Source organism: Condylura cristata, unplaced genomic scaffold (genome assembly GCF_000260355.1).
Source record: "Condylura cristata isolate star-nosed mole 26May11 unplaced genomic scaffold, ConCri1.0 scaffold00008, whole genome shotgun sequence".
Lineage (NCBI taxonomy): Eukaryota > Metazoa > Chordata > Mammalia > Eulipotyphla > Talpidae > Condylura > Condylura cristata.
The window spans coordinates 21728637-21754757 of NW_004567109.1; the positions used below are offsets into that span (position 1 = coordinate 21728637).

General features: G+C 45.8%; 1 protein-coding gene across 1 annotated transcript in view; it reads left to right on the forward strand.

Annotated features, from left to right (window-relative positions):
• Positions 1–26121, forward strand: part of CTPS1 (CTP synthase 1) — a 26867-nt gene extending 746 nt beyond the window's left edge. Inside the window, exons 2-19 of the mRNA XM_004678856.2 lie at positions 2545–2723; positions 4235–4405; positions 6631–6731; positions 8258–8374; positions 10988–11071; positions 11519–11599; positions 13977–14128; positions 15450–15582; positions 17274–17362; positions 18392–18486; positions 19076–19138; positions 20605–20648; positions 21792–21888; positions 22632–22687; positions 22786–22882; positions 23371–23515; positions 24056–24147; positions 25257–26121. Coding sequence (XP_004678913.1) covers positions 2558–2723; positions 4235–4405; positions 6631–6731; positions 8258–8374; positions 10988–11071; positions 11519–11599; positions 13977–14128; positions 15450–15582; positions 17274–17362; positions 18392–18486; positions 19076–19138; positions 20605–20648; positions 21792–21888; positions 22632–22687; positions 22786–22882; positions 23371–23515; positions 24056–24140 — 1776 coding nt within the window. The 5' untranslated portion in view covers positions 2545–2557 and the 3' untranslated portion in view covers positions 24141–24147; positions 25257–26121. The remainder of the gene's footprint in view (positions 1–2544; positions 2724–4234; positions 4406–6630; positions 6732–8257; positions 8375–10987; positions 11072–11518; positions 11600–13976; positions 14129–15449; positions 15583–17273; positions 17363–18391; positions 18487–19075; positions 19139–20604; positions 20649–21791; positions 21889–22631; positions 22688–22785; positions 22883–23370; positions 23516–24055; positions 24148–25256) is intronic.

The window sequence follows — 26121 nt, forward strand, 5'->3', positions numbered from 1 at the left end:
CACCCCGCGGCCCCGCAGCCGGCCCCTTCCCTCCCCGGCCGCCGGGAGCGAGGATGCTGCCTTTTAAAGAAGTTCACTGGTTTGCGTGGCCACGTACGTCCACATTCGTGGTTTTGAGTCCTCAGCAGCCGGTGACCCGGCCAGGCGGAGGTTCTCAACTCCATTTTCCAGCTGTAAGGACTCCGGCTTCAGGCAGCAAAGCGACGTGCCAGTTCTCTGCACAAAAGTGGTGGATCTCACCACACTTAACAAAGGAAACGCGCTTTCCATCTTTGTTGAATTCCTCTCATGCATCCTGATTTATGTCACTTCTGTGCTTGGAAGCCTTCCGAGGTCCCCACGACCTAAGAGTAAAGTTCGGATCGGGCATCGCCCCCTGCAGCTCATTTCCCACAGACAGCCCCTACCCCTTCCACCCCCCTTTTCTTAGCTTTACCTGTTTTCTGGAGATAGCCGTCACCTTTTCTGTTTGCTCTGTTCGGGTTCCCATGCGTGAAGTCCTGCAGTCAGTCGAGGTCCTTGCAAAGTGTCAGGGCTGCCAGGCAGGAACAGACGGGATCTTTTTGCTGGACTTCTCTCATCTCCAGTATTGGGCCAGGGTACTTTACCCTGGGCTTGCTATTGAGAGGTTTCTGCTCTCTTTACTTCGCTTTTTATATCTTTCACATGTTACCCTGCTTTCTGCCAACACTGGATTACTCATTTATTGTAAATGTCTTGTCTAACTGGACTGTCAGCAACTTGAGAAATGGGCCCAAATCTGTTGTCCCCAAACTGTCAGTCACACGTACACAGTGGGCTTTCCATAAATGTGAATAAATGATTCCTGTCTGCCCCCCACCTGGTCGTTGAGAATATCGGAATATTTATTCCAAGCGCTGCAGAAGACCATAGAATCTCCCTTATAGACAGGAGTTACCCTGTACATTAAACTTGGAACAAATCAGATGATTTAGATGAAATGAGTCGTCTGTCATAGTAATCTGTAATCCGCTGGGGTGGTTGAGGAATTTCTAGCAACATTTAAATTTGGATTGAGGTATAATCTGAGTGATTTTTCTGGTTAGGACTTAACTAAAATGTAGCTAAGCCTGATATTTATGGGTCACTAGGAACCATTCAACTCTAAGGTGATGGGAACAGTGTTTCCCCCAATATTGGGGACCATGGTCAAGAAAGTTTGGGGAAACTGTTAACTGTATGCCCCTTTTGGGACATATTGCACATTAACTTATTAAATACTGCCAGGGGTTTTGCATTACAGAAATCAATTGACTGTTTAACCAGCATTTCTTTGATTTTTCTGCCCATTGGACCTGCTTTGGGAATTCCATATGCATTTCGTAGAAGTCAAGGAGGTGCTTTTGAAAATGCAACAGGATGAAAAGAGCAGTAGGGATGAGTGATGAGAGGGCGGCTTCCTTACTGTTTAAGGGGAAGACATTCTGCGCATTCTTCCCTCCTTGCCAAGTGTGTTCATTCCTGCCCCTGGAGGAGTGGAGAAGAGGGGGGCGGGGGAATGCTTTAGGCAGAACTCCCTAGTTTCCTCGTTCTTTCTTAGCTTTTTAAAATAACAAATTGCCTTCACACGAAGTGTTCCTGGAGGAGGGCGATGTCCTGATTGTACTAAAGCAACATCGTTTACTTGGTGATGGTGTTTCTTATGTTGACCACAGCTGGCTTTTCTGACCAATTGTTTCTGCCCCTGTGATGCTGGGGGGCGGGCAAGTGATGAGTTCCTGCAGCCTGTCCCTGTCTCCTTATCCTTTACTCTTGCATCTGCCCACTTCCTTTGTCTCTCTCTGGTCTTTTCCATTTCCTGTCACAACTGTACCTTCTTTGGATGTGATCTGCCCTCTGAGTCCTCTCCGCATTATATGCCTCAGAATGATTTATTACCTGGTGTCCATTTCTTAGACTGTATAAATCTTCTCTATTCCTGTCACACCTGGAAGAGGTTGCTGGCAAAGCATAAGTTGTTATTAAATAACTGAAGAGAGCTACCATTAAATAAAAGATTTTTTAGGTTTTACTGTAACACCTTATCATTGTTGAAGTTATTTCCCTTTATTCTGCTTTTTACAACCAAGAGGAACTATGCTTTCTTGATGATACAGTGTAGTTTTAGCCAGATACTTTCATGGTGAATCATCCTCATCCACGATTGAAATTTTTTTCCCAATTAGGGAAAATTTGTGAGATACCTGCCAGGGTCTGGCAGGGATTTCAGCCAACATTTGGGGCATAGTGTTCTGTTGTTTTTATTAGGTTGACTTTCAAGGTTGTTTGTTGTCAAAGCTTTAAACAAAAGGTACTTTATTTGATGAGCAGTTGCTTTTTAACTCATATTTGACTAAAACCACTCAGTGATCCAAGAAATGTTATGATTCCACATAATAGCATCTCAGAGCCCTACTGACAGAGGGAAACTGAGGCGCATAGCTCAGCTTCATCATAACTAGTAAATGGCAGAACTAGTGTTTGAATCTGGATAATTTCAGATTTGTTAAGATGAATTTGACTTGTAATTTTTCCTTCTCCCAGGTCAAAGAGTAAAATGAAGTACATTCTAGTTACTGGTGGTGTTATATCAGGAATTGGCAAAGGAATCATCGCCAGCAGTGTGGGCACAATACTGAAGTCATGTGGTTTACATGTAACTTCAATTAAAATTGATCCATACATTAACATTGATGCAGGCACATTCTCTCCATATGAGCACGGTAAGAAAAATGCATTTCTTTTTACAAAAAGTAATAATTACATAGTGTGTGGAATGTGAAAGACCTTGAATATTGTGCAAAACTTAACTTCTACTTCCTGCCTTCTACATAGGCCCTCGCATAGCAGAATGATGGTTTTCTTACATGGACAGAGAGGAAACAGATCTTAATATGTAATATAGTGATTTGAATCAAGAGTTTTCTGTATATAGAAATAAAAGAAATGATCTTTTTGGTGACTAAAGAAAATTTGTTACTTTTTTTGTAAACCAAACCTGGTGACTAATAACTTCAAATATTGGAGAAGAGGAAGCTTTTTTTTTAGTGACCTCAAACTTTAGAAAAGGATGGGTGGATAAATGTTCTAAGGAAGTAGATTTTGTCACAATACAAGAATGATCTTTCTAATAGCAAGCACTGTCCCGTGTTGGGGTGACTGATGTTAAGAAGTTTTAGATTCCCTTGGGAGAGACATTCAGACAGGCTAGTAGGTCTCTTTGTTGAATTCAGGCAATAGGTAGATGCTGGGATTAGATGTGTAAGCTGGAGATTGTGTTTTGCTTATACTTTGCATAACATAAATGAATGCCTCTTGAGGTGAATGAAAACTTGAAAACATTAAGGAAGAAAGGGTGGAAAAGTAGTGCTTCTCTACTATTGCCGAGGGCCTGTCATCTATGATGTGTATGTCTGAGTTACTAAATGATTAATTGTACTTAAAATTAGAGGTGGAGGTACTGTTAACACATCCTAGATTTTGAAATTGTTTTCATACTCCTGCTTTCTAATGGTGCGGCAAAAGCTGTAAGGATGAATGTCCTTGGGCCAGAAATCCTTGAGTAATCAACGGCATCAGGAAAAGATTGACACAGCAGAGTCACACGTAATTTGGAATTCTTGAGCAGGGGATGAATGCTTTCTCTGCAGGAAGAAAGGAAGACAATTTTTCCTTTCCTATTTGTGAGCTTGTCTCCTGTTGTGATGGCAGGAATGAGTAAAACTTCTAGAATGTGTTTCAAGAAGTAACTGTCCAGGGATTGGGGCCACTGTGTGGTTCCACACTGATTAGGACTTGAAGTGAGCCCAGAGACTGGTTTTTATAATGAGCACAACCGAGGTGTAGCTATCTTGGTCAAGTTTTGAATAAAATCATACTTTCGAAGCTTTCTCAGTTCCTTTTTGTCAGTAGTAGATCCCTTCCACTCTAAGGTCGCCTCTGTCCACAGCCCTTAAGTCTATAGCTTGGTTCCATTCTGTGAAACGTGTAACTGTTCCATGTAGCTCTTTCAGATTTAGACTGAGTGTGTCGAAAGACTGGAAGTCTGAAATTGGCCTTTGGAGAATGGTTGGTGATTTTTCTTTTGTGACACGTTTTGTTTTCTAGAAGTAAATTTCTCTACTTCCCATCAAGTCAGTGCAGGCTTTTTTCTTGAATTTTTATATTGTGGCTTGAGTTTTGCCTGGCATATGTATTTTTCACTTACCCAGAATGTTCTGAATGTCCCCTGCAGGTGAGGTTTTTGTGCTGGATGATGGAGGGGAAGTTGACCTTGACTTGGGCAACTACGAGCGGTTCCTGGACATTCGCCTCACCAAGGACAATAATCTCACCACTGGGAAGATATACCAGTATGTCATTAACAAGGAACGCAAAGGAGATTACTTGGGGAAAACCGTCCAAGGTAATGCTGGGTTTGCCATCAAGATTTAAGAATCTTAACCAATGAGAAGTGTCAAGATACTGTCAATGAAATATACTTTCGATTGAAAATTCAGAGTTGTAGGGCTGTTTGCTCAGAGAAGGGTTTGGAGAATCCATCGCTCTCTAGGAATGGCACTGAAGCTGTCATCCTGAGCTGATTTGAGTCATGAGTGCTGTGTGAAGAGAGTGCGGTGGTGAAGGCAGCCTGTGTAGCATGCCTGGGACCTGTACAGACAGTGCTGAAGAATCGAACGTCCTGTGTTGGTTTTCAGGCTGGTCATCCGTGCGTGAGGCCTGGGAGCCTGACACACAGGCCTCTGAGTCCGTCATACCCATCAGCACAGCTTTAATTGTATATATTGCTATACTGGTATTGGCTTGAGAAGTGTTCTGCTGCTTTTTAAAAAGATGGGATTAGAAAACTCTTAGTTTAGTAAAATGGCCTAAGTCCAAACTTGGGCCGGAGATTCTGAAAAATGGTTTTTATTTGAGTTATAGGAGTAAATCTGCTTTTGGCTTTAGGCCGACAGCCCAGGGCCAAGCTGACAGCTGGTTCTGGTCTGGGACTTCCCCGGCTAAATTCTGGGCTGATTGGGTCACATGTGTACTGCAGCTCTGCCTCTCAGCAGCTCTGTGAGCATGGCAAGTGATCTACTTCTGAGAGCCGGGTTCCTTTTCTGTAAAGTGGAGATAATAATAGGATCTACCTCTATGGGTTGTTAGGTAGATTAAAGAAGTCATATAAGTAAAATACTCAAGAGTTTTTCTAGTTCCTAACATAAGAAAGGGTCTTGGTTGTGCAGTTTGTATTGAAGGCCGCCAGTGTATTCACTCACTCATGCATTCATTCATCAAATACTAATTGAATGATCTTTGCAGGGGGACCCTCATTGGGGCTGGGAATACATGATGCAAATACCAAGGAGGCCATTATCCTCATGGAGGTTACCTTATGGGAGAGAAAAAAACAAACGGATGCAACTCCATGTTTGATAGAAACTCTGAAGAAAACAAATAGAATGAGGAGAGAGAGTGCTTGGGAAAACATTTGGTCAGGTGGTCAGGGAAAGTCTCTAGGAGAGGACCTCTGAGCTGAGACACCAGTCGTGGAAAGAGCGAGAAGAGGAGGGAGGTGTGCCCTGTGCAGAGGCCCATGGCCACCAAAGACTTGGTCAGAGACCAGAGGCTGTTAGAACAGGCACAGTGATCAAGCCAGTGACCAAAGTGATAGGTGAGGTGGACTGCAAGCAGTCAGGGTATAGAGGGTCTTTTGGGTCTCGGCCTGGAGTTTGGATTTTACTCAGTGCAGTGGGTTTAAACTTTAAGTGTGAACTCTGATTTGCGTTTTTAAAAGATCACTTCAGCTGCTGCTGCCATTGTGTTTCTGTGTGTGCGTCCATATTAGATAATAAATATACATCATTCTGCTTGAGTTACTGCTAGTTGTGTACCTAGTTAAACTAATCTCTGCCCGTAGGAACTTGCCTGCCAAGTCCTATAACTGTGCTTTTAAGAAGTGTTTAGGAGTGGCTGGCTTTTATTGAGCCCCCACATGCGTGGCATGCTGCTTAGATTTCACAGGTGCTAGCTCATAAAATTTCCACAGCTTTATGAAGTAGGAGCTGTTGCAACTCCATTTAACAGATAGGGAGAACTGGCTGAGGAATAGTTATTTCCCAAAGACCTCCTGCTGGTGAGTGGTGGGACTGAGGTTCACTTCAAAGAACCCCTAGGAGCCGGGCTTTAGGTGCTGTGCTGCCCTGTACTGTCTGCAGTGGATGGCCTGCCCTGTGGGAGACCAGAAACACCACAGCACAGGGTCCTGGTGTTCTCTTGTTTCTGGAAAAGCCCTCAGGCGTGAAGTGCCCTCTTTCCGTGTAAACAGTAAGGGGGCCATGGAGTCCACAATGTGGTTGTGCAGCTGTGGGGAACACAGGGCAAGTGTCTGATTGGTGACGTCACCTTTGCCTTACTCTCTTATGCTTCAAGCTAGAGCTTGGAAACTGGAAAGGTGGTTGTGGGACTGTGAGCCCAAGCCTAGTCAGAGCCATTTAAGAGTAGTCTCAGAAACACTTAGGACACCATTGCTACTCTGTGCAGCAAAGAGCACAGTAGTTTGGTCACTGTAGTGAATTTGGTCACTGTAGTGTCTCAACTGATGCTGGCTGAATTGGGTGAGTTACACGTGTCTTTTCTCTTTCCTAGTTGTCCCTCATATCACAGATGCCATCCAGGAGTGGGTGATGAGACAGGCATTGATACCTGTTGATGAAGACGGCCTAGAACCTCAAGTGTGTGTTATTGAGGTTTGTATGTTTCTTTTCCTGAACTCTGTGTCCCTGAGTCTGTGACCAAAGTGTATGTGTTTGCTTGTTGCTCCTTAGCTGTTAAAGATGGTGGATTCAACCTGCCCACTTGTCTATACTACATGGTGAAACCCCACTACAACTTAAAGGGAACGTAAAAAAATCTATATTTATTTATTTATGCATTCAAGAACTGGGGTACCAGCCAGAGGTGCATAGGCAGTGAGAGGATTCACCAGAGACTGAGTGGGGAGCAGAACAGTTAGATCCACAAAGTACACTGCTGAGGGGAGCAGCAGGCGAGACAGGAGAGGTCTGCTGCGCCATGTGGGTCACCTCCGGGGCCAGGATTGAACTTGCACCAAAGTGGCTGCAGCCAGCTTGCAGTGTTGAGTCCTAACCTGTCGCGCCACCACGGAGGGCCTGGGAATTTTTTTTTTTTTTTTTAGAAAAAATTCATAAAGATAAATACTGTGAGACGAGTCAGCAGTAACAAAAATTAGGAAGCCAGAGTGAGAGGATTGTCTACTGACCTAGCAGGCTGGGAGAGCTGGGTCCTCCACCAGCAGCAACTGGTCAGACAGCTGCTGGGGAAGCCCTGGGCCTTGGACTGCACTGCGGCAGGGGAGGGCATGGCAGGGCCCCTGAGAGCGACACTCTGTCCTATTAGCGTTTATGCGTGCACCTACTGTGACCCACCAGTGAGAGTGGCACGGCATGCTCTCCTCCACTTTCAAGAGAGTTGGCTGGGTTTCGCTGTCCTTTGGCAGGAACAAGAGCAAGGAGAGAGGTTCTGCTCTTCTGCTCTTGGGGCCTTGCCGTTCTAGGAAGAACGGGGACTTAAGTTTCGACAGCTTGTTTATAACTGATATTTTATCCCGAAGTTGTTTATGGTTAGTAGAGGAGATAAAGGAGATAAGATTTAGATTTTTTTTTTTGCCTTGTGGTGCTAATACAAATAAAATTTAGCCTTTTAATTGATCTTTTTCTTGAAAGAATGGGTAAAAATCCACTGATAACCTTGAGGCGTGGTGAGCCTGTTCAAAAAAAGTAACATTTTGGCTGTCCCTGGTGGTGGCGCAAGGGTTAGGATGCAGCACTGCAAGCTGGCCTTAGCCACTTCAGTGCAAGTTCAATCTCCAGCCCCGGAGGTGACCCACATGGCGTAGCAGACCTCTCCTGACCCGCCCATTGCTCCCCACTTTGTCTCTGGTGAATCCTCTCACTGCCCCTGAACCTCTGGCCTGTACCCCATTTCTGTATGCATAAATGAGTGGATCTTTTCTTTAAAAAAAAAGGTAACATTTTGGCACAGAAGAATACCTAATGACTATTAACTGCTATTTAGCTATTGACTGTTATTTAACATTGTTAATTGACATTTGTTAGATCCAGTGAGTCCACATTATGCAGTTACTGATCACTGAATTGAGGTGACGGTACATTTGTTAGAAAACTAAACCACAAAAGAAGGGTTCAGTGTTCCTGTTAGCATTTATGCCTCTAAAATGACTTTGTTCTTCTAGCTTGGTGGAACAGTAGGCGATATAGAAAGCATGCCCTTTATCGAGGCCTTCCGTCAGTTCCAATTCAAGGTCAAAAGAGAGAACTTCTGTAATATTCACGTCAGTCTAGTTCCTCAGGTAAGGCATTTAAAATTTTATTTTGGGGGATTGGAGAGGAGGGCGAATAGGTTGATTTTTCTCTCTGTATCTGTTTTAAATACTTGAGGTACAGAGAACAGGGAATAAAGAACTTTAAGTAATTACTACCATACCTTTTCAAAAAGCATTTTTGAAAAGGTGAAATGGAGAACATATGGATAGTTGGTCAGGACAAATTGCAATTAAAGATGGTGGCTTGAACCTGCCAATTTGTCTGTACAACATGGTGAAACTCCATGTTTACACTGCAATTTAGAGTAAAGGGATTTTTTTTTTAAGAACAAATTTATAAACATAAATACTGTGAAGAGTCATCAGTAACAAAAATTAGGAAGCCAGAAGGAGATGAATGTCTACTGACTCAGGAGGCTGGGAGACCTGGGTCCTCAGCCCATAGCAAGGATCCCCAAAGGTCCAGGCATAGCAGCATCAGGGACTTCCATCAGTGGGATGGAGGGAGCTGCTGTTTCAGAGCAGTTAGACCCCACTACCTCCTTCCCTCTCCCTCTCCTCAGCCCCTCTCCCACTGGGACAGAGACTGAGGACTTTCTCTCTGGAGAAGGTTTGCAGATGAGTCGACACCAAGGACAGTTGAGAATGGCATAGCTGAACTAAAAACATGGGGGTGGATACAGCTTTTTGCTCAGACCCCACTTTTTCTCACTTGGTACCCAAAATCATCACAGCCAGGCTTGGGCCTTCCATATAGGAGATTGTAGGGCCCTTTGGGGGGTCTGGAGGGTAAATGACTAGCCCAGGAGAAAATAATGCCCTTGAGACTTCCCAGTGAAACAGACTGGCCAGATGGCCAGTGTGAGGACCCTGGGGTGTAGACTGCCAATTCACAGAATTTTCAGTCAGCTTTTAAATATGAGCTGGTAGCCAGTGGTCACTAGACACGGGAAGAAAACATCTAAAGTGCAAGAGAAAACACAACCAAAAAATAAGCTGAACTTCTGGAGGGAGGAGGAAACTAAAAAAAGGAAACAAAGCAACTTTGTTAATATTCCCAGAATTAAGAGGAGAAAAACTGCATCTATTAAATTAGAATTGGGGCCCTCCCTGGTGGCGCAGCGGGTTAAGGCACTGCACTGAGAAGCTAAAGCCACTTCCGCATGAGTTCGATTCCCGCCTGCCCCGGAGGTGACCACATGGTGTGGCAGACCTCTCCTGACCCGCCCGCTGCTCCCCTCAGCAGTGTACTTCATCAATATGCCTGTTCTGCTCCCCACTGTCTCTGGTGAATCCTCTCACTGCCCCTGAGCCTCTGGCCTGTACCCCAGTTCTGTATGTATAAATAAATAAATCTTAAAAAAAAATAAATAAATAAAAAAATAAATTAGAACTGGATACTCTTTTAAGACCAGAGCATTCAGAAAACAGTAGAGAATTATTGGAAATTAAACACTGGATAGCAGAAATGAGAAGTTAAGAGAAAGAAGGTTGAGGAAATAGCCCAGGAAGTAGGACCTTAAGATCAACAGGCAGGAAATGGGCCAGAAAAGCTAAAATTAGAGGATTGCTTTATAGTTTTAACATCCAAAATAATAGGATTTACAGAAAATAAGAACAGAGTATTGAGAAGGAAATGTAATCTGAACCAGAGATCAGCAAACTGCACCCTGACCCAAGTTGATGCACCCAATCTTTGAAAATGAAGCATGGAAACACAGCATAACCCCTTTATTTAGTTTCAAGGTTCTTTTGCATTGAAACAGCAGTGGAGTAGTTTGACATTGACTATAAAACCTAAAATGTTTATTAACTAGCTCTTTATAGAAAAAGTTTTCTGACCGCTGGTCTAAAACAGATCAAGGAAATTTTCAACCATGAGTTTCTATATATTGAAAGAACGTGGTGAATTAATTGGAAAATGACCCATACCATGGCCTGTCAGTGTGATAATTAAGAAAAACGGGCAGAAATTCTAAAATGCTCGGGGGGAAAGAATCAGTGTCATATTGTTAAACTCAACAGCAGTGCTAAAGCTACAGAAGTAAAGCTGTTTCCTTAAAAATTTGTAGGGAAAATGCCATCTATTCTAGAATTCTGTACCCAGAAAATCTGTTAGTCTGAGAAGAGAGTTAACATAGTTCAGGATATAGAAAACCCAGCATACCAGAGAAATGGAACCACCAAGGAAAACAAATAATTGGACCAAGAACGAAAAGTATGGTACATGGTTGAGCCACAGACACTACTTAAATACTGAGGTGTGAACACCGAAGAGAGGCCCCCACATGGGTGTTGCGGGAACAGAGGGTTCACGCATAGTAGAGGGTCTAACAAGTTGATGGAAAGTACCTCAAAGTCTTGTGTCAAAAGGTAGCGATACACAGCAGAAGGTTCAACTAACAGTGGAACCCTCGCTCTTGAGGCCTTGGGAAAGGGGAGGGGCAGGTGCGGACAGGGCTCTGCTGTTCTTTAGCGTAAGCTGGAGAAACTATAAGGACATGTAACTTTGCCATAATTAAAAACTAAGTTCCATGCATGATCCCGTTCTCTATTTCCTTAAGAGGAGCTCAGGGAAAAGTCATACTTGAAAATACCTCATCACAGAGCAATTACCTTGTGTTTTCTTTTGTAAAATAGCCAAGTTCAACAGGGGAACAGAAGACTAAACCCACTCAGAACAGTGTTCGGGAACTCCGGGGGCTCGGGCTTTCCCCAGATCTGGTAAGGCTTCCTGGTTCCAGCATGTTCTTGCATGTCTGATTAAGATCTCTCCCTCTTGGCAAGCGAGGCCTTGTTTTCTGGAGTGCTCTGAGTGATCTTTGATGATGGAAAACTTACAGGTTTAGCGCTTTGACCTGGGGCTGTGGTTTACAAAGACTTTGACACGGCCTGTGTGAGGTCCTGTCTTCTCTCAGCCCTTCATTTATTCCCTTCCCCCTACCCAGGAACATCAGTGAGAAAAACCCCTCTCAGCTCTTTAATTCATTGGTACTACCATTCTCTTGTGTTTCACAAACTTGGGATTCAGGAATTTTAGTTTGGAAAATAATCCTTCCATCATTTGCATGCATCGTACTAGGGTGTGCTAACAATGTAATGCCTATGGACATAAACCCAGCTTTGTAATCCCTTCTTTTTATCTAAACATCTTATTTTCTTTGCTGCTAGGTTGTCTGCAGGTGTTCAAATCCTCTTGACACAGCAGTGAAAGAGAAAATATCCATGTTCTGCCATGTTGAACCTGAGCAAGTAGGTAGAAATTTCCTCTTCACACAAGTATTTATTTATATGTATGTGTGTGTTTGTATGCTTCTAATTATCCTAAAGTCTCTTAACCAGTTTCATGAGGCTTCTTGAAACTGTGCCCTGGAAGAATTGTTACCTGCTTGGTTCTCCAAGGCCTCTGGCTCCCCAAAACATATTTCACCTCTCCTGCCTCCTTCTGCCTCCTTGTTCTGTGTGCTCCATACTGAGCCCCACCCTCTTCCTGTTGGCCTGGGGATCTCTTCCCCATTTCATCCCTCAGTGCTAGCCTGGACACAGTACTGTCTGAGGAATCATTTCATCCTTAGATCTTCTTCGAGGTAAATCTTCTCTTGGGCCACTGTGTGCTGTGGTGAGCCTCTCATGTGACTGTGTGTGTGTGTGTGTGAGAGAGAGAGACAGACAGACAGACAGACAGACAGACAGACAGACAGACAGTGCACACACATGCTTTTCCCCCCAATTAAAGTTGAGCTGCTTTGGGCCACGGACCATTTTATTCAGTTTTGTGTACATGCCTCTAAGCTTTCCAAGGTGTTGACTGCAGTCAACAGTAATACTTTGGTCTTTCAGCTGATTGTGCTAATGGGAGGGTTCCTTTGGTAAAGGAAATTAAAAATTTCTGTGTATATCGAAGTGCAGAGCATAGTATGGAAATTCTAGTGGTGATAAGTTAAGATCGAGGCTTCCATCAGAATTGACTGAGAAGAGTAGAAGGGAAGGTGAGGTCAAGGAAATTACTAGGTTAGGAATTTATGATTAAGTTTGTTTTACTACTGGGATTATTTGAAGAAGAGAGTTAGAAGTCCCAGCTGGTTTAGAGAGTGGTCAGTGAAGCAGCTGGGTTAAAATAATAGGAATCCATTTAAGATTACTAGGAGTATGGAAGTGAATGTTAGGGAAAAAATTAAAGTCATTGGCGTGGCACTGAAGGGAATAGAGAGGAGAGCCTTTGGCCAATAAAGACAGCAGTTCTGGGGCCCTGGTAGCACAGAAGATTAAAACCTAGCACTACAAAGCTGTCTGCAGCCACTGCACGAGGAGTTCGATCCCTGGCCAGGAAGCTGACCCACGTGGTGCAGTGGACCTCTCCTGTCCTGTCCGCTGCTCCCCTCAGCTGTGTGTTTCCGTCGATTTGCCTGTTCTACTCCCCACTCTGGTGAATCCTCTCACCTCCTGCATCTCCCAGCTCTTGTATACCTACATAAATCAATCTTTAAAAAAAAAAAAAATACAGCTTTTCTCTCTAGATGGTTAAGCATCAGGCTGTGAATGTAGATTGGGGCCTGAGGTCAGTGTTTTTGGGTGTTTCTTATGCCCTGAGTTCTGTCAAAGGGATTCTGCTTCATACTGAATATATGGACCTTCAGAATAATTTCATTGTTAAGAACAGCCTTTTTTTTTTTTTAATCATGCTTTGTCTTAGAATAGGATATCATTAAATATACTCACTATTAAAAATGTGTTAAGTATGTCTATATTTAAATTTGAATTTCAAATTTACCAAATTTTAAATGAGTCGTTTATCATAGCTGAATTTTAAGTTCTTTATTCTGAATCTGATTCTTTTATCAGATGTGACTTGCAATTATTCTCTTTATCTTTTCATTTTCTTAAGGGTGTCTTTTGGAGCAGAGGAGCTTTTACATTTTGATGAATGTCTATCCCCTTTTCTTTATAGATTTTGATTAATGGCATAGCCAAGAACTTTTTAATGAAAGTGATGTGAAGATTTTCTTGTAGAGGTTTAGATGTTACATTTAGGTCAAGGATCCATTTTGTTATGTGTTGTGTGAGGGAAGGGTTGAAATTCACCTGTATTGGTTGAAATGCTCTCCTTCAGTAATACTCTTTATAAAGCAACTTTTAGATGTATTGTCTTTGTAAAAATTTTCAGATTTGTTACTGTATGAATGGCATATTAAAAACTATTTAATGATTACATATGGCCTTTTCTAAGTTACATAAGTAACTTTTCTAAAATTGTTAGTTCTGATAGTTTAACTAAATTTTGTTGGTTTTTAATAGCTAAGCAATAATAATACATGCAATTAGTGCCAGTTCTTATTTTTTAATACATAGATATATATTTTACTCACTAATTGTAATGGCTAATATACTTAATATATTATTGAATACAAGGAATAACGGCCAGTTTTACTTTGCTCCAGGACTTAAATATTAATGTAAATCATTAATTGGCTGTCCTAGTCTTGCTTTGATTTTGGTGATTTATATGTATTTCAGATGATCACCCTTTTTTCTGTTTGCACATCTAACACGTTTTTCCTGGGTCATACAGCTAGCAGAAGGCTGTTGGCATAGTTAGTTTTATTAGTAACCTTTGCTCCTTTTTAAACAGGTGATCTGTGTCCATGATGTCTCGTCTATCTACCGAGTCCCCTTGTTGTTAGAGGAGCAGGGGGTTGTGGATTATTTTCTTCGAAGACTTGATCTCCCTATTGAGAGGCAGTCACGAAAAATGCTGATGAAGTGGAAAGAGATGGCGGACAGGTTGGCTTGGAGTTCCGTACTTTTCTCTCTTTTTTGTAGGAGTACAAGGAATTCAACTCTTACTTTAGTTCTTGTGCCATCAGCTCATGTTAGAGAAGGTCTTAATGGTAAGAGATGTTACAAAAGGACCTTTGCCATCATGTGGCATCTTGGCTGAGGAGTCCTGGTAGAGTGGGCCCAGTGCCAGGCCTGCAGTGACACCTGCACTCTTGTCTAGCCAAGGAAATCAACTCCCACAGGCGCTCCAGTGGCTCACATGAATGGTTGGTTGTGGAGCATTTCAAGGCAGTGTCCAGTTATCTGAGCTTTATGGGGGAACATAGCCCTCATCCCACACCAGGAAAGAAATAGCAAGGATGTCCAAGAATTTTCTTTCATATTGCTGCTACCAGTTGTGATCACTTTGAGAACTGTCCTGTTCTGCTTTCTTCCCTTCACATCATGCAGCACCCAGAGCTGGTGTGCCTGCTGTAGCTGCAGTTACTATGATAAAAGGGAGGTTTGGCAGGGAGCACCCATGCCATTGCTCTGTGATACTTTCATTCTGACATTTCCCTTCTGTCTTTGTCCACTTACATGAATATATTTTTTTAAAAATTAATTAAATTAATTAATTAAGCAAAAAACGGGGGGGAACCCAAAAGGAATGGGGGGGGAAGGGGATTCATGAGAGACAGAGTAGGGAGCATAACAGGCAGCTCAACTGAAATATGCTGCTGAGGGGAGCAGCTTGTGAGACAGGAGAGGTCTGCTGCACCATGTGGGTCAGCTCTCTGACCGGGGATCGAACTCATGCCACAATGGCTGCCGATAGCTTGAGAGCACTGAGACTTATCCCTGAACCACCAGGGAGGCCGTACATGAATATTTATGTAGCTACAACTTTATGATCTTTTTAAATAAAATACCATGAACATTTTAACTGTTCCTAATTGTACTTTAAAATGAAAAGTTATGATGAGTATGGATTATTTCACCATTCATTTACTTGACAATTCCTTCATTGCATTAACTTCTGTGAATTTTTCATTTATGTCAGTTTTTTTGCCCTGTGGGATTTAATTTTTTTTTTTTTTTAGACATTTTGGGTAAGATTTTGAAGCCTACTTTTTGTAAGAGCTTCTACAATTCTAATTTGCTTTACAAAGGCTGCCATGTTGGCTTGGACATTGTTTCCTCTTTTTTGTCCTATACATGGGACTCAGATAATAGTTTATCCCATTATATCCTTCCCAAGCTTGTTTTTCTTCCCTTCGAAAAGCAATTTTGATCTCTTGGTATTTATGTTCTAAGTAATTTGGTGTTTATTGACCTTTGATAGATATGATCGCTTGCTGGAGACCTGCTCTATTGCCCTCGTGGGCAAATATACCAAATTCTCAGACTCCTACGCCTCTGTTATTAAAGCTTTGGAGCACTCTGCACTAGCCATCAACCACAAATTGGAAATCAAGGTGAGGGGTGGTGCAGACATGGGGGGGCACGCACAGGGAGGACACCTGTTCCTGCAGGTGCTGCATGTGTGTCAGCTTTATGTCTGTGGAGCTCGGGGTTGCTTTGTGTTGAGCTGGGTCAGAACTGACAGCCCTGTGCAGCTGTTCTCGTCACTGGTGCCAATCTCCCTTGTCTCCAGGAATTTCTCAGTGTACTGGTGCATGTATTTTGTGCAGGTGAACAGCTTCCTCTGGAATGACTACTATATGTGTTTTAAGACTTACAGGATCTCATATACTGCTCTGACTTAAATTTTGCTAGTTCTTTGATCATTTTTTTTACCCATGTGGAGATAGTCTGTGCTTTTCATGTACTAGGTGGTAGCCATTGTAAGATGAATAAAAAGATGCTGAGGTCTCAGATATAAAGGGGATATACAGAACAGCGGGTGGGCCTGCCATAGTAGACACATAAGCAGGACAGACTTCCTTAAGGAGGGGCCCCGGAGGGGAGATGGGTAAGGCAGAGATAAGGCCATTCCAGCAGAAGGCAGAAATACTCGGGCTTGCAACTGGAAAAGCTGAGAATTGAGCAGAGGGAACATGAACTGGAGGATGTCTGGAGACAGGCTGGGGAAGGCCCAGTCATCAGCCAGTGGGCCGAACCTGGCACTTATCTGGGACCTCAGGGAAGTCATGGCAGGAAATAATAGGTAGGAAGGAACAGAAAAAGGTGAACAGCCTGATACAAAACAGGCAGATTTGCATGGATACTTCCATAAGAGATGCCTGGCAAGATGGTTAACACCATCTCTTGTGAGGGAAACAAATGCAAATGTAGTCACAGTGGGTTAGCACCAGGTGCTCCTTACAGTGACTGGAAACACAGGTGAAGATGGGGCACTCTCACCCACGGGGGAGATGCTCATGGTGTGATCACCCTGGCACGGGTTCAGTGCAAGAAAGTGAAGATGAATGTCCACGAAAGTGTTTTTATACAATGAATCCATTGTTCATATAAACAAATCTGGAAACAACCCAAGGGTCTAGAAGGAGCCAGTGGATAGACACACTGTGGCATAATCCTTCAGTGAAGACTGTTCAATAATGAAGAGCAGCAAAGCAGTGTGGGTGAAACTTGAAACCATTCTACCAAGCAGAAGCCCAACATGAAGGCTGCATGTTATTTCATTCCATTTATGGATACTCTAGGAAAGGCAGAACCTGTGAAAATAGAAACTAGAACTGACATTGTTCCACAGTAGAGGGGGACACGACTGTTCCGGAGGGTGTTTGTTTTTGTATCTTGATTGAGATGGGGGTTCACACCTTTGTGTGTTTGGCAGGATTCATCAGGTGTTTGCTCAAAGTGCATGCATTTGAGTGTATGTGAGTTACAAGATGAAAACCTGTCTGTGTGGAAGACAGTCTGGGAGGCTTAGAGTCCAGCCCCCTGGGGCTTGGCTGAGACAAGGTCTTGGAGTGGCGAGGGGCCAGGTTTGGGAGTGACATGATTTTGAAGGAAACTCATGTGTTTTAAAACACGAGAAAGATCTTAAAGTTTCTATTTAAAATGTTAGGTTTTCATGTACAGAGAGTGCTCTTTTAGAACTTTAAAATGGAGAATGATGGAACGTAATGTTATTTGGAAAGATGAAAGAACGTGGCTCTGGAGTTATGAGTTGCTCCCTCCCTTCCTCTCTGCCCCCCAGTACATAGACTCCACGGACCTGGAGCCCAGCACCTTGCAGGAGGAGCCTGTGCGCTACCACGAAGCCTGGCAGAAGCTCTGCAGTGCCAAGTGAGTAGGGCTCCTGGCCCTTGTTTTCTGGGGTTTGGGTAGTTTCAGTGAGCAAGATGCTGTGTTTTCATGACCTACTCTTAATCAGCAATTTGTTTTACTGAGGTAATGTTGGCTTATGGCACCGCGTGGTTTTCAGGTTTACAGCTTTCTGCTTGAACATCTGTATGGACTGCGTTGTGACCGCCTTGTCTAGTTTTCCTCTACCACCCTACAGTGGACCCCCATCTTTTAGTTATTGAAGGCTACATCCTGTATGACTTAGGCTCTTGAAAATACAACATAGCAACATAGTTGAATCTGAAGAAAATGTGTTCTGATAGTGTTGCTTGTATGCATCTATTGATGAAACTTACTTAGTGATGTTTCGGCCAGAACATTTGATGATACCCACCAGTGCAGTCTCACAAAGAGTTTGTTTGGGGCCAGCTATTACTTATAATAGTCAAAAAATAGCAAGAATTTTGAGTTCACTAGAACAGCGGAAGGTGATGGAACCACACAGCTAACATTGAGACTCGGTCGGTGCAGCCCTGTGCTGACAAGGAAACACAGTCTTCCTACTTGGGTACTTTCAGCCAAGGTATAAACAAATAGTGTATTACTCTGTGAAAAATCAAGGAATCATTCACACCTGGACATATTCCAGTAGTAGCAGTATGACTGTTCAGTCTGCCCGCATGCTGCCTTCGCAGAACAGGCAGACTGACGAAGCACACTGCTGAGGGGAGCAGCGGGTGAGACAGGAGAGGTCTGCCGCGCCATGTGGGTCAGCTCCCTCGCTGGGGATCAAACTTGTGCTGCGTAGCTGTGGAAGGCTTCATAAGTCCTGAGACTTAACCCCTTGCACCACTAGGGAGGGCCTTTTGTGTATTTTTGAGACTCATTGTGCTGAAGCTAGCCAGTCACAGACCCAGAAGCACTGGCCGGGGAGGAACTGCATAATCTCTTGGTGCTGGCCCCTCAGGTGGTGGTTGTGAGCTGGACTGGTGGGAAGGGGCTGCTGTGCTGTGTTCTCTTGTCCCCTAGTGGCGTGCTGGTTCCAGGAGGATTTGGTGTTCGAGGAACAGAAGGTAAAATCCAAGCAATCGCCTGGGCTCGGAAACAGAAGAAGCCTTTTTTGGGTAAGGAGTAGGATAAAGCAAGAAAAGACGTCATCTTTCTAGACAACAGCTCAAGCAGAACTCAAATGGTTCTATTTGGAAGAAAAACAAACTTTAAAATGAAAAGTTTAAGCTTGTGTGTGTGCATTCCATGGTGGTTCTCTCCTGGCATTCTGAGAGAATGAAAGGATGTTAGGAAACCGTGCCATTGACTAAACCCAGCTGTTTGACAGGACATGTGAGGTTGGCTTAATGTCTGCTTCTTGGCACTGTGATTGGATAAAGTGAGTTTGGATGCTTGGTAATGTGCATTTAATTTTCACCTTGATCAGTTATAACTGGAAAATTAATGAGAAGGCAAGAAAACGTATTTTCAAGTACTGGGTAGAATATTCCTTATTTCTAAAATTGGATACCTTCTAAAATCTGGAACTTTCATATACACTTAGACCCAGTTTTTGAATCTGATACAGATAAAGCGTAACAGCAGAGATGCTTCTTCACAGCAGGAAATCATGAGTTTGTGGCATGAAGCCCATGGCAGGCTGGTGGTGGGTGGGCATGTCACCTTTTCGTCGGAGCTTCATTTCTTTCTTCCTTCACCTGCAAGGTGTGTGCTTAGGAATGCAGCTGGCGGTGGTTGAATTTTCAAGAAACGTTCTGGGATGGCAAGGTAAGGCCCAAGAAGAAGTCTGTTCTTTACTGTTTTCTGGAGGTGTGAAGTCTGGTGGAGGTTGGCGACCAGGAGCTGTGGCACTGCGGAGATGGGCTGGCTGCTGCACACAAGGGGAAACATTAGTTTGTTGAGAGGAAACAGGGCTCCTGCTTCCTCCTGGAAGGGGGAACACAGTTTGCCACGTGCCTCGGCTCTAGGGCTCCTGCCACTTCCTTCCCTGAGGTTGCCGTCCCTGAGCCTCTGGTTTGTGAGGCCGTGTCGGTCCTGTGAACTTGGGCTCTGGTGTGGCCAGACCTAGGCCCAGATTCTGAATTTTTCACATAGTATGGTTGATTTTAGACAGATTACTTAGCCCTCTGGGCCTCCCCTTCTCTGGCAGAGGGGGTGGTGATAATGTTACCTACTTTATTTGGTTGTAAGAATTGATGCATGACAGCAGTCCCAGCGCAGTGCCTGGCAAACAGGAAATTCTCAGTAGTTCTAGTTCTGTGCCCAGCTGTTGCTTTGTACCCCACTAGGCCACCCCAAAACTGAGTGGCTTCCAGCAGCAGTTTATTATTTTCCGCACTGTGTGCGTCAGGTGGACTTGGGCTGGTTCTCTGAGCCATGTGATGCATCTGAGCTCACCCTGCCTGCCACTGGGCTCTGCTCGGCAGGGTCCCCGCGGGACTGCTCGTCACCAACTGACCCAGCCCAGTCTCCTCAGTGTGCTAACTCCAGCTCCTAAGATTGTGAGCCCACTGTGCAAGCTTTTCTCCAACTTGTTATAACATCATGTGGCTACACAAAGTGAACCCTGGAGATGCAAGGCTCTGGGGCTAACAGCTCTTCAGTCTCTGTCAACATGAGAAGTCCAGCTGACAAATGCTGGATTTTCACAAGACCTTAGAAGTTATAAGAAAAATAAACACAGGATGCTGAAGGAATGTGAAAGCAGTCTGACTTGAGGAAGTCAGACTTGAGCTTGAGCAGCTCTTGGGCACTTGCTGTTGGGGGTGGGTTCTACTCACTTCTTCTGAGAGGCTGCTTTCACAAGCACCCAAGGGGGTAGCAGCTCTGTCGTGGCAGCAGCCTATAGTCTGACTCTTGAGCTCCTGTGGGGGTGTCTGACCATCCACCCCCTCAGAAGAGCCCTCTGGATACCTGGGACCCTTCCCATGGCCCTGACCAGCCACCCACTCGGGTTGCAGCGGGCGAGTGGCCTGGTGATGCGCTCACCCGCAGCTGTGTAGGTCCGGGGAGGGGGCCAGCACCTGGCACATTGGTGTGGAAAGAATGAGACGCACAGTGCCAGGAACTGGGTTCTTTTCCTTTTAGTTTTGCTGGTGGTGGGAAAGTGAAATTCAATGAAGGATGAACATGTTACTTAAGCTTTAAAATCAGTTTCTGGTTTGGTTGTTGAAGGAACTGAGTAGGACAACGTATAAGATGTTGTCACTAACACTAGTATTTTGATTTTTCAGATGCCAATTCTACAGAGTTTGATCCAAAGACCAGCCACCCTGTGGTGAGTCGGGGTCTGGCCCTCTGCAGGGTCAGAAGGGCCTGGAAGGGCTGCTTTACAGAAAGAATAGATGGTCAGAGACAGGACCGGGGCCTTGGGGAGCCCGGGTGCCTGCATTCGTGCACCCCTGCAGGATTAAGAACCCATGTAGTTTTTTCCCTGTACTTTCTCAGTGCTCTTGCCAGTTTGTTACAGAAAGCTTGAAATACAGGCACCACCGCAGCCAAATAGGGTGTTAAGGTAAATCTCCATCCCTGCTTCCCAGATTGAAGACGCACTCACAAAGGTATTTACTGCATCCAGACAATGTTCTCACAACTTTAAATACGTTAACTCATTAGACCCAGCCAGCTTGGGAGACAGGTATATTATTAAAGAGCTACTTCTGATTTCCGTAATGGTAACCAAGACTTTTTGAGGCCGACAGACCAGTATCATATTATGTCTCCTCTGTCAGATACATGTGGCTCATGGGAGAACCAGTGCCTTTATTCGTCTTTGAATCCTCAGCCCAGTACTGAGACAAGCCTCTTGTCAGTACTGAGGACACCGAGAAATGGGACATACAGGACTCTGGTCTCAGGCACTTCAACAACATCAGTATTTGCTGACCTGAAATAAGACTTCAGAAGAGCCAAGATTTTGAGGCATGGAGCCTCGGGTGGGAGAGGAGACACAGAGAAAAGTACTCCATGTCAGAAGGTGCTCGGGTAGCAGGAACTGAGGCTGGGCTTGCATGGCCTCGGCCTCTGTTTCCCAGACGTTTGCTGAGTTTCTCCTAGGACAGGGCGACCCTAGACAAGCAGCTCCTCAGTCTAGCAGAGGGGATGTGTTAGGATATCCCATCTGCACCCACGCTGCTGTGTCAGCCTGTCAGAACATGCTCCAGACAGCAGCACTCAGCATCCTGCTGGGTGGGGGCAGGATGAGTCAGGAGGCAGAGACCCTGCCTCACCCTGCAGCCACGAGGACAGTCTGCAGACTTAAGCGCTGTCCCACAAAAGTGTGAAAATGCTCACTGGGAGGCATTTTCCCCTGTGCCAAAACATCTCTTAACAGGAAAGACTGGGCATCGGGACCTGCTCAGGCTCACTCTGGGTAGGTGGTCTGTCTCCTAAGGGAAACACTGTGTTTAAACATCTTCAGGTAATCGACATGCCAGAACACAATCCTGGGCAGATGGGTGGAACCATGAGGCTGGGCAAGAGGAGAACCCTGTTCCAGACCAAGAACTCAGTCATGAGTAAGAGCTGCCTTCTGGTCCGAGTCTTGGGGCTCAGGAGACCCTTTTTTGAGGCTGGCTTTTTTGTTCTTGCTTTTTATGTCTTTTCATCCCTTTCTAGTCCTGACTTTTTGAGATGCACTAATGGTCTTAGAAGCAGTCTGGGTCTTAGAAAGGCCACAGGCTGTCAGGGATTAGGGGCCTTGGGTGTGGATGACTCCTGAGAATGAGGTAGCAAGGTGAGGTCCACATGGTTTGTAACCTTTCCACAGTATTGGGGCAGGGTGTGAGTCCTTACAACTCTAGTTTCTGTGAATTTGGGGCCTCACCTGACAGCTATGAATTTTCAAAGGCAGCTCTTACTCACGAGTGGCTGCCTGGTGCCAAGGAGCTTTGGTGACCAGGACCCAGCTGCATGGTGCTGACCCTGCAGCCCGAGGGGCCTCCATGTGGCTCTAAATTTCTCTTAGCACAGGGCCGGGCTCTGTGCACCTTGATTTGTTGTCTGAGGTGGTTCTAGCAGAAAAGTACCTTGTGTCTCAGTGATCACATGAGGGTGGTGGGCAAGGTCTGTTTTGATTCCATTTTTCTTGGTGTGATCACAAAAGTACAAGCCTGTTTGGGCCAAGCCTCTTCCAAGCAGGCGGCTGTTTGCCAGGTGAATCATGGGAATAATCAGGAGGCCGGACTACGTAGGGGAGACGAGTCAAGCAGGCAGTAGAGGTCAGGCCAGAATTCTTTACACAAGTCTACTCTTCTTGCAGGGAAACTCTATGGAGATCCAGATTACCTGGAGGAGAGGCACCGCCACAGGTTTGAGGTGAGGATTGAGCTCTGTGACCTTTAGATGTCTCTCTTCTGTTGCTCTGGAAACACTACACTGGGAAGCCAGCAAAGTTACTTTTCATGCTTTAACAGGTGAATCCAGTCTTGAAAAAGTGTTTGGAAGAACAAGGTTTAAAATTTGTTGGCCAAGATGTTGAAGGAGAGAGAATGGAAATTGTGGAGCTGGAAGGTAATTAATTACTTGGACAGTTGTTTTTGGAAAACTTAGTGAGGTGTTCTTGGCTTGCGGGGACATATAAAAACGGAAGGAAGCAGCCCTGTCTTGGAGGGTGGGGCCTTGGTGACAGGTGCCTGGCACCTACGGAGCTTGCCCTGTGTCCCCTGCCTGCCTCCGCAGCCAGCTCACCTCTGGCCTCAGTGCCTCCTCCGAGTAAGAGCTGCACCAGATCTCCCCTTCTGATGTAACGTGACCTGAGTGACCCAACCCCACAGAACTGGGGAGCAGGGGCAGGAGCCTGAGAGAAGCCCCCTTTGGCTAGGAGGGTGACTGCGTGCCGGCAAGGTATCAGTCTTACATGCTCTCAGGGTAACTTTCCCCAGGTTCTGATTTGAGAAGCTACTTTCAAATAATTTTAGGTCTGTAGAAATGTGACACATCTAGCCAGGCTCCTTTCATGTCTACATAATGAGACCATTTCTTTGGCATTTCTGTTCCAGATCATCCCTTTTTTGTGGGAGTTCAGTACCACCCTGAGTTCCTGTCCAGACCGATCAAGCCTTCCCCACCATACTTCGGCCTCCTCCTGGCCTCCGTGGGGCGGCTCCCGCATTACCTCCAGAAAGGCTGCAGGCTCTCGCCCAGGTAGGGTCACGGTCACTCTTCACTCCTTGGGAGGTCACTGCTTACCACAGCGGCCAGTGCTCAGCAGAACACAGGCAGCTGGGCGCCTTGTCGGGAGCCCTTGCACGGACCTGCCAGTGTCCTCTCGCCCCCAGCGTTTTCTCCAACTGCTTCTGTTGCCCCGACCATCCCCAGCGTGTCTCTTGTCTGCAGCATCTGGGCTCCGGGATCACGTTGGCAGCAGGATGCTGGGACTGGTCTCACGAGGTGTCTGCCAGAGCCCTGTGGCCTTCGCACCTGGTGCTCCCTTCACCCAGAACTAGCTGGTTACTCCGAGCTCGTGGTTAGAGCTTGGACTGAAGTATGAGTCAGACGTGCATTTTTATCACCAGGAGGAGACAGTTCCTTGATGGCTTCATGCTGAATACAGAATGTAGTCAAGAAGCCAATTTCTGGTTGCTTCTGTGTGCAGCAAGTGTCCCTGCAGGGTGGGAGCTTCACAGCCAGGGAAGTAGAGTGAGTTTCTGGCGGGAGCTGATGAATCACCTGTAAACTCTACAGGGACACCTATAGTGACAGAAGTGGAAGCAGCTCTCCTGACTCTGAAATCACTGAGTTGAAGTTTCCATCCATAAATCATGACTGATGATAATGTAAGTGTACTTTTAAGCTTTGATTAAAAGCAAAGTGGTGCCAACAGCAGGGTTGCTGACACCCATGAATATTTAGGGCTGAACTTTTTTATCTGCAGAGAATGAAAGAGCAGTGTGGACGTCAGATAGGTGCAGCTGCCGGCCCTGCGCCGGGGCCCCAGGGGCTGGGGACAGGGCAGCTCTCACCAACCCCGGGGCACTGGATTCTTAGACCCGTGGTTCTCGGGTAGCCACAGCCTGGGAGGCCTTGAGCGCGGCACACATGATGTGTGCTTGTCATTTCTGCTGAGAAGCATGTAACATACGGTTTGGTGTTGATGGCCGCGTAAGCAGGACATCCTTCCACACCTGAACGGCGCCCAGACTGAGTGTTCTGGCGCTGGCGGGGCTTGTAAGCTGTGCGGCGCAGTAGCAGCGGGCACCCGCGTGGTATGGGCCCCTCCTACAAGAAGTGGGCTCCTGCAGAAAAACACCTTCTGCTTGTGACGGTGTTGGAAGGGGAGAGCATGTCAGGGAGGGATCTGGGGGCCACCTGAGGCACAGGCACGTGGCCCCCCTGAGTCCCGCACACTTGCACCCACTGTCTTTGGGCCGCCTCGCCGTGCCGGCCGGCCCTAAGGGGCGCGCGGTGCATCCCCTTCTGTGGGGTCGATGGGCCGCCTGGCCTGCGGGCGGGAGGTGTGGGGTCGCTGTAGGTGGCTGCTCTGCGCCAGGTCAGCTCTCAGCACAGGGCTCACCAGTCCTCCGCCCCAGGGCACTTCCCGTAGACGGTCTGGTCGTCCAGGGAGCGGCCGTAAGGAGAGGAGACGGACAGTGACGGGGTAGCTGTCGGTCAGTTAACGTGGGATTTCTCACTGCCTCGCTAGTGGAGACTTCCTGTACGCGGCACTGCTCAGGCTGGTGCTGTGGAAAAAGAACCTTTGTATTGAGGCAGAGGTGGTCAAGAGTAAGCTCTTACAAGTGTAGGATTCTGGGGAATTAGAAATTTGGTTCTTGCTGCTGGTCTTCAATGAAGAATAGGCAGTGGACCGTGGCAGCTGACTCCAAAGTCTTCGTTTTTCTACTTTAAAAAGCCATCACGTAATTCCTAAAATTTGTCTTTTAAACAGGGCTGATCCGTCAAGAAGCCTTCAGACTTTGGTGGAGTTTACAGCTTTGATTTTACACTCAGCTTTTGACACTTCCTTTAAATTATGTTTTTATTAAGATTATTTTATTATGGGAAAGGTATTTGGAAGACTTTTAACATGCATGTCCCATCATGTGTATCGGCTCCTTCGCTGTGGTGCCTGGTGTTGAAGCTCCCTTGTGGTCCGTGAGCCTTCCGGGCGAGCAGCACGACCACGGGCAGGAGTGCATGCCAGATGTGGCTGGTGGCGGCTCCCTGTCATCCTGTTTCTGCAACTACCTCGCATCGTTGTGGATTCGAGTGCTGGCCCACTGCTTCCTCTTGGAGGCCTCGCCATTACAGAAAGTGCGTGGAAGGACTTGTAGTTAGTGCTTGTAACACTTGGTGCTGGGGGCTGGAGGCACTGCTTGTACCCAGGGCCGTGAGGGGAGAGCGCAAGCCTCAGCACTGCCAGTGCGGTGGGGGCGACTGCCAGCCGGGCGGGCAGCCGGCGTCGAGAGGCACCGTCGGCTTGGCGTTCCGGGGAGCCAGACGTCTGTCTCTGCAGTGTGGTTGTGGGTCTGGCCCCCATCCGCTGGCCGTGCTTCTCTTCTAGGGCCGGGAAACACTCCTTGCATCAAGGGGTTGCTTAGAAAAGAATCTTTTGGGGAAACTGCCTCTAAAACCCTCTCTAATAGACAGCTTTGGCTGAGGGGACTTTTCCTTCCAGGATGTTACTGCGATCAACATGTAATGTACTACGACAAGCTGTTTTCTTAGTGTGGTGTACACTGGGCACCGCTCTGTGCCTGCTGTGCTCTGGCTGTTCTTGGCGTGTACTCTAACTTAAGAAATAAATGATGCAG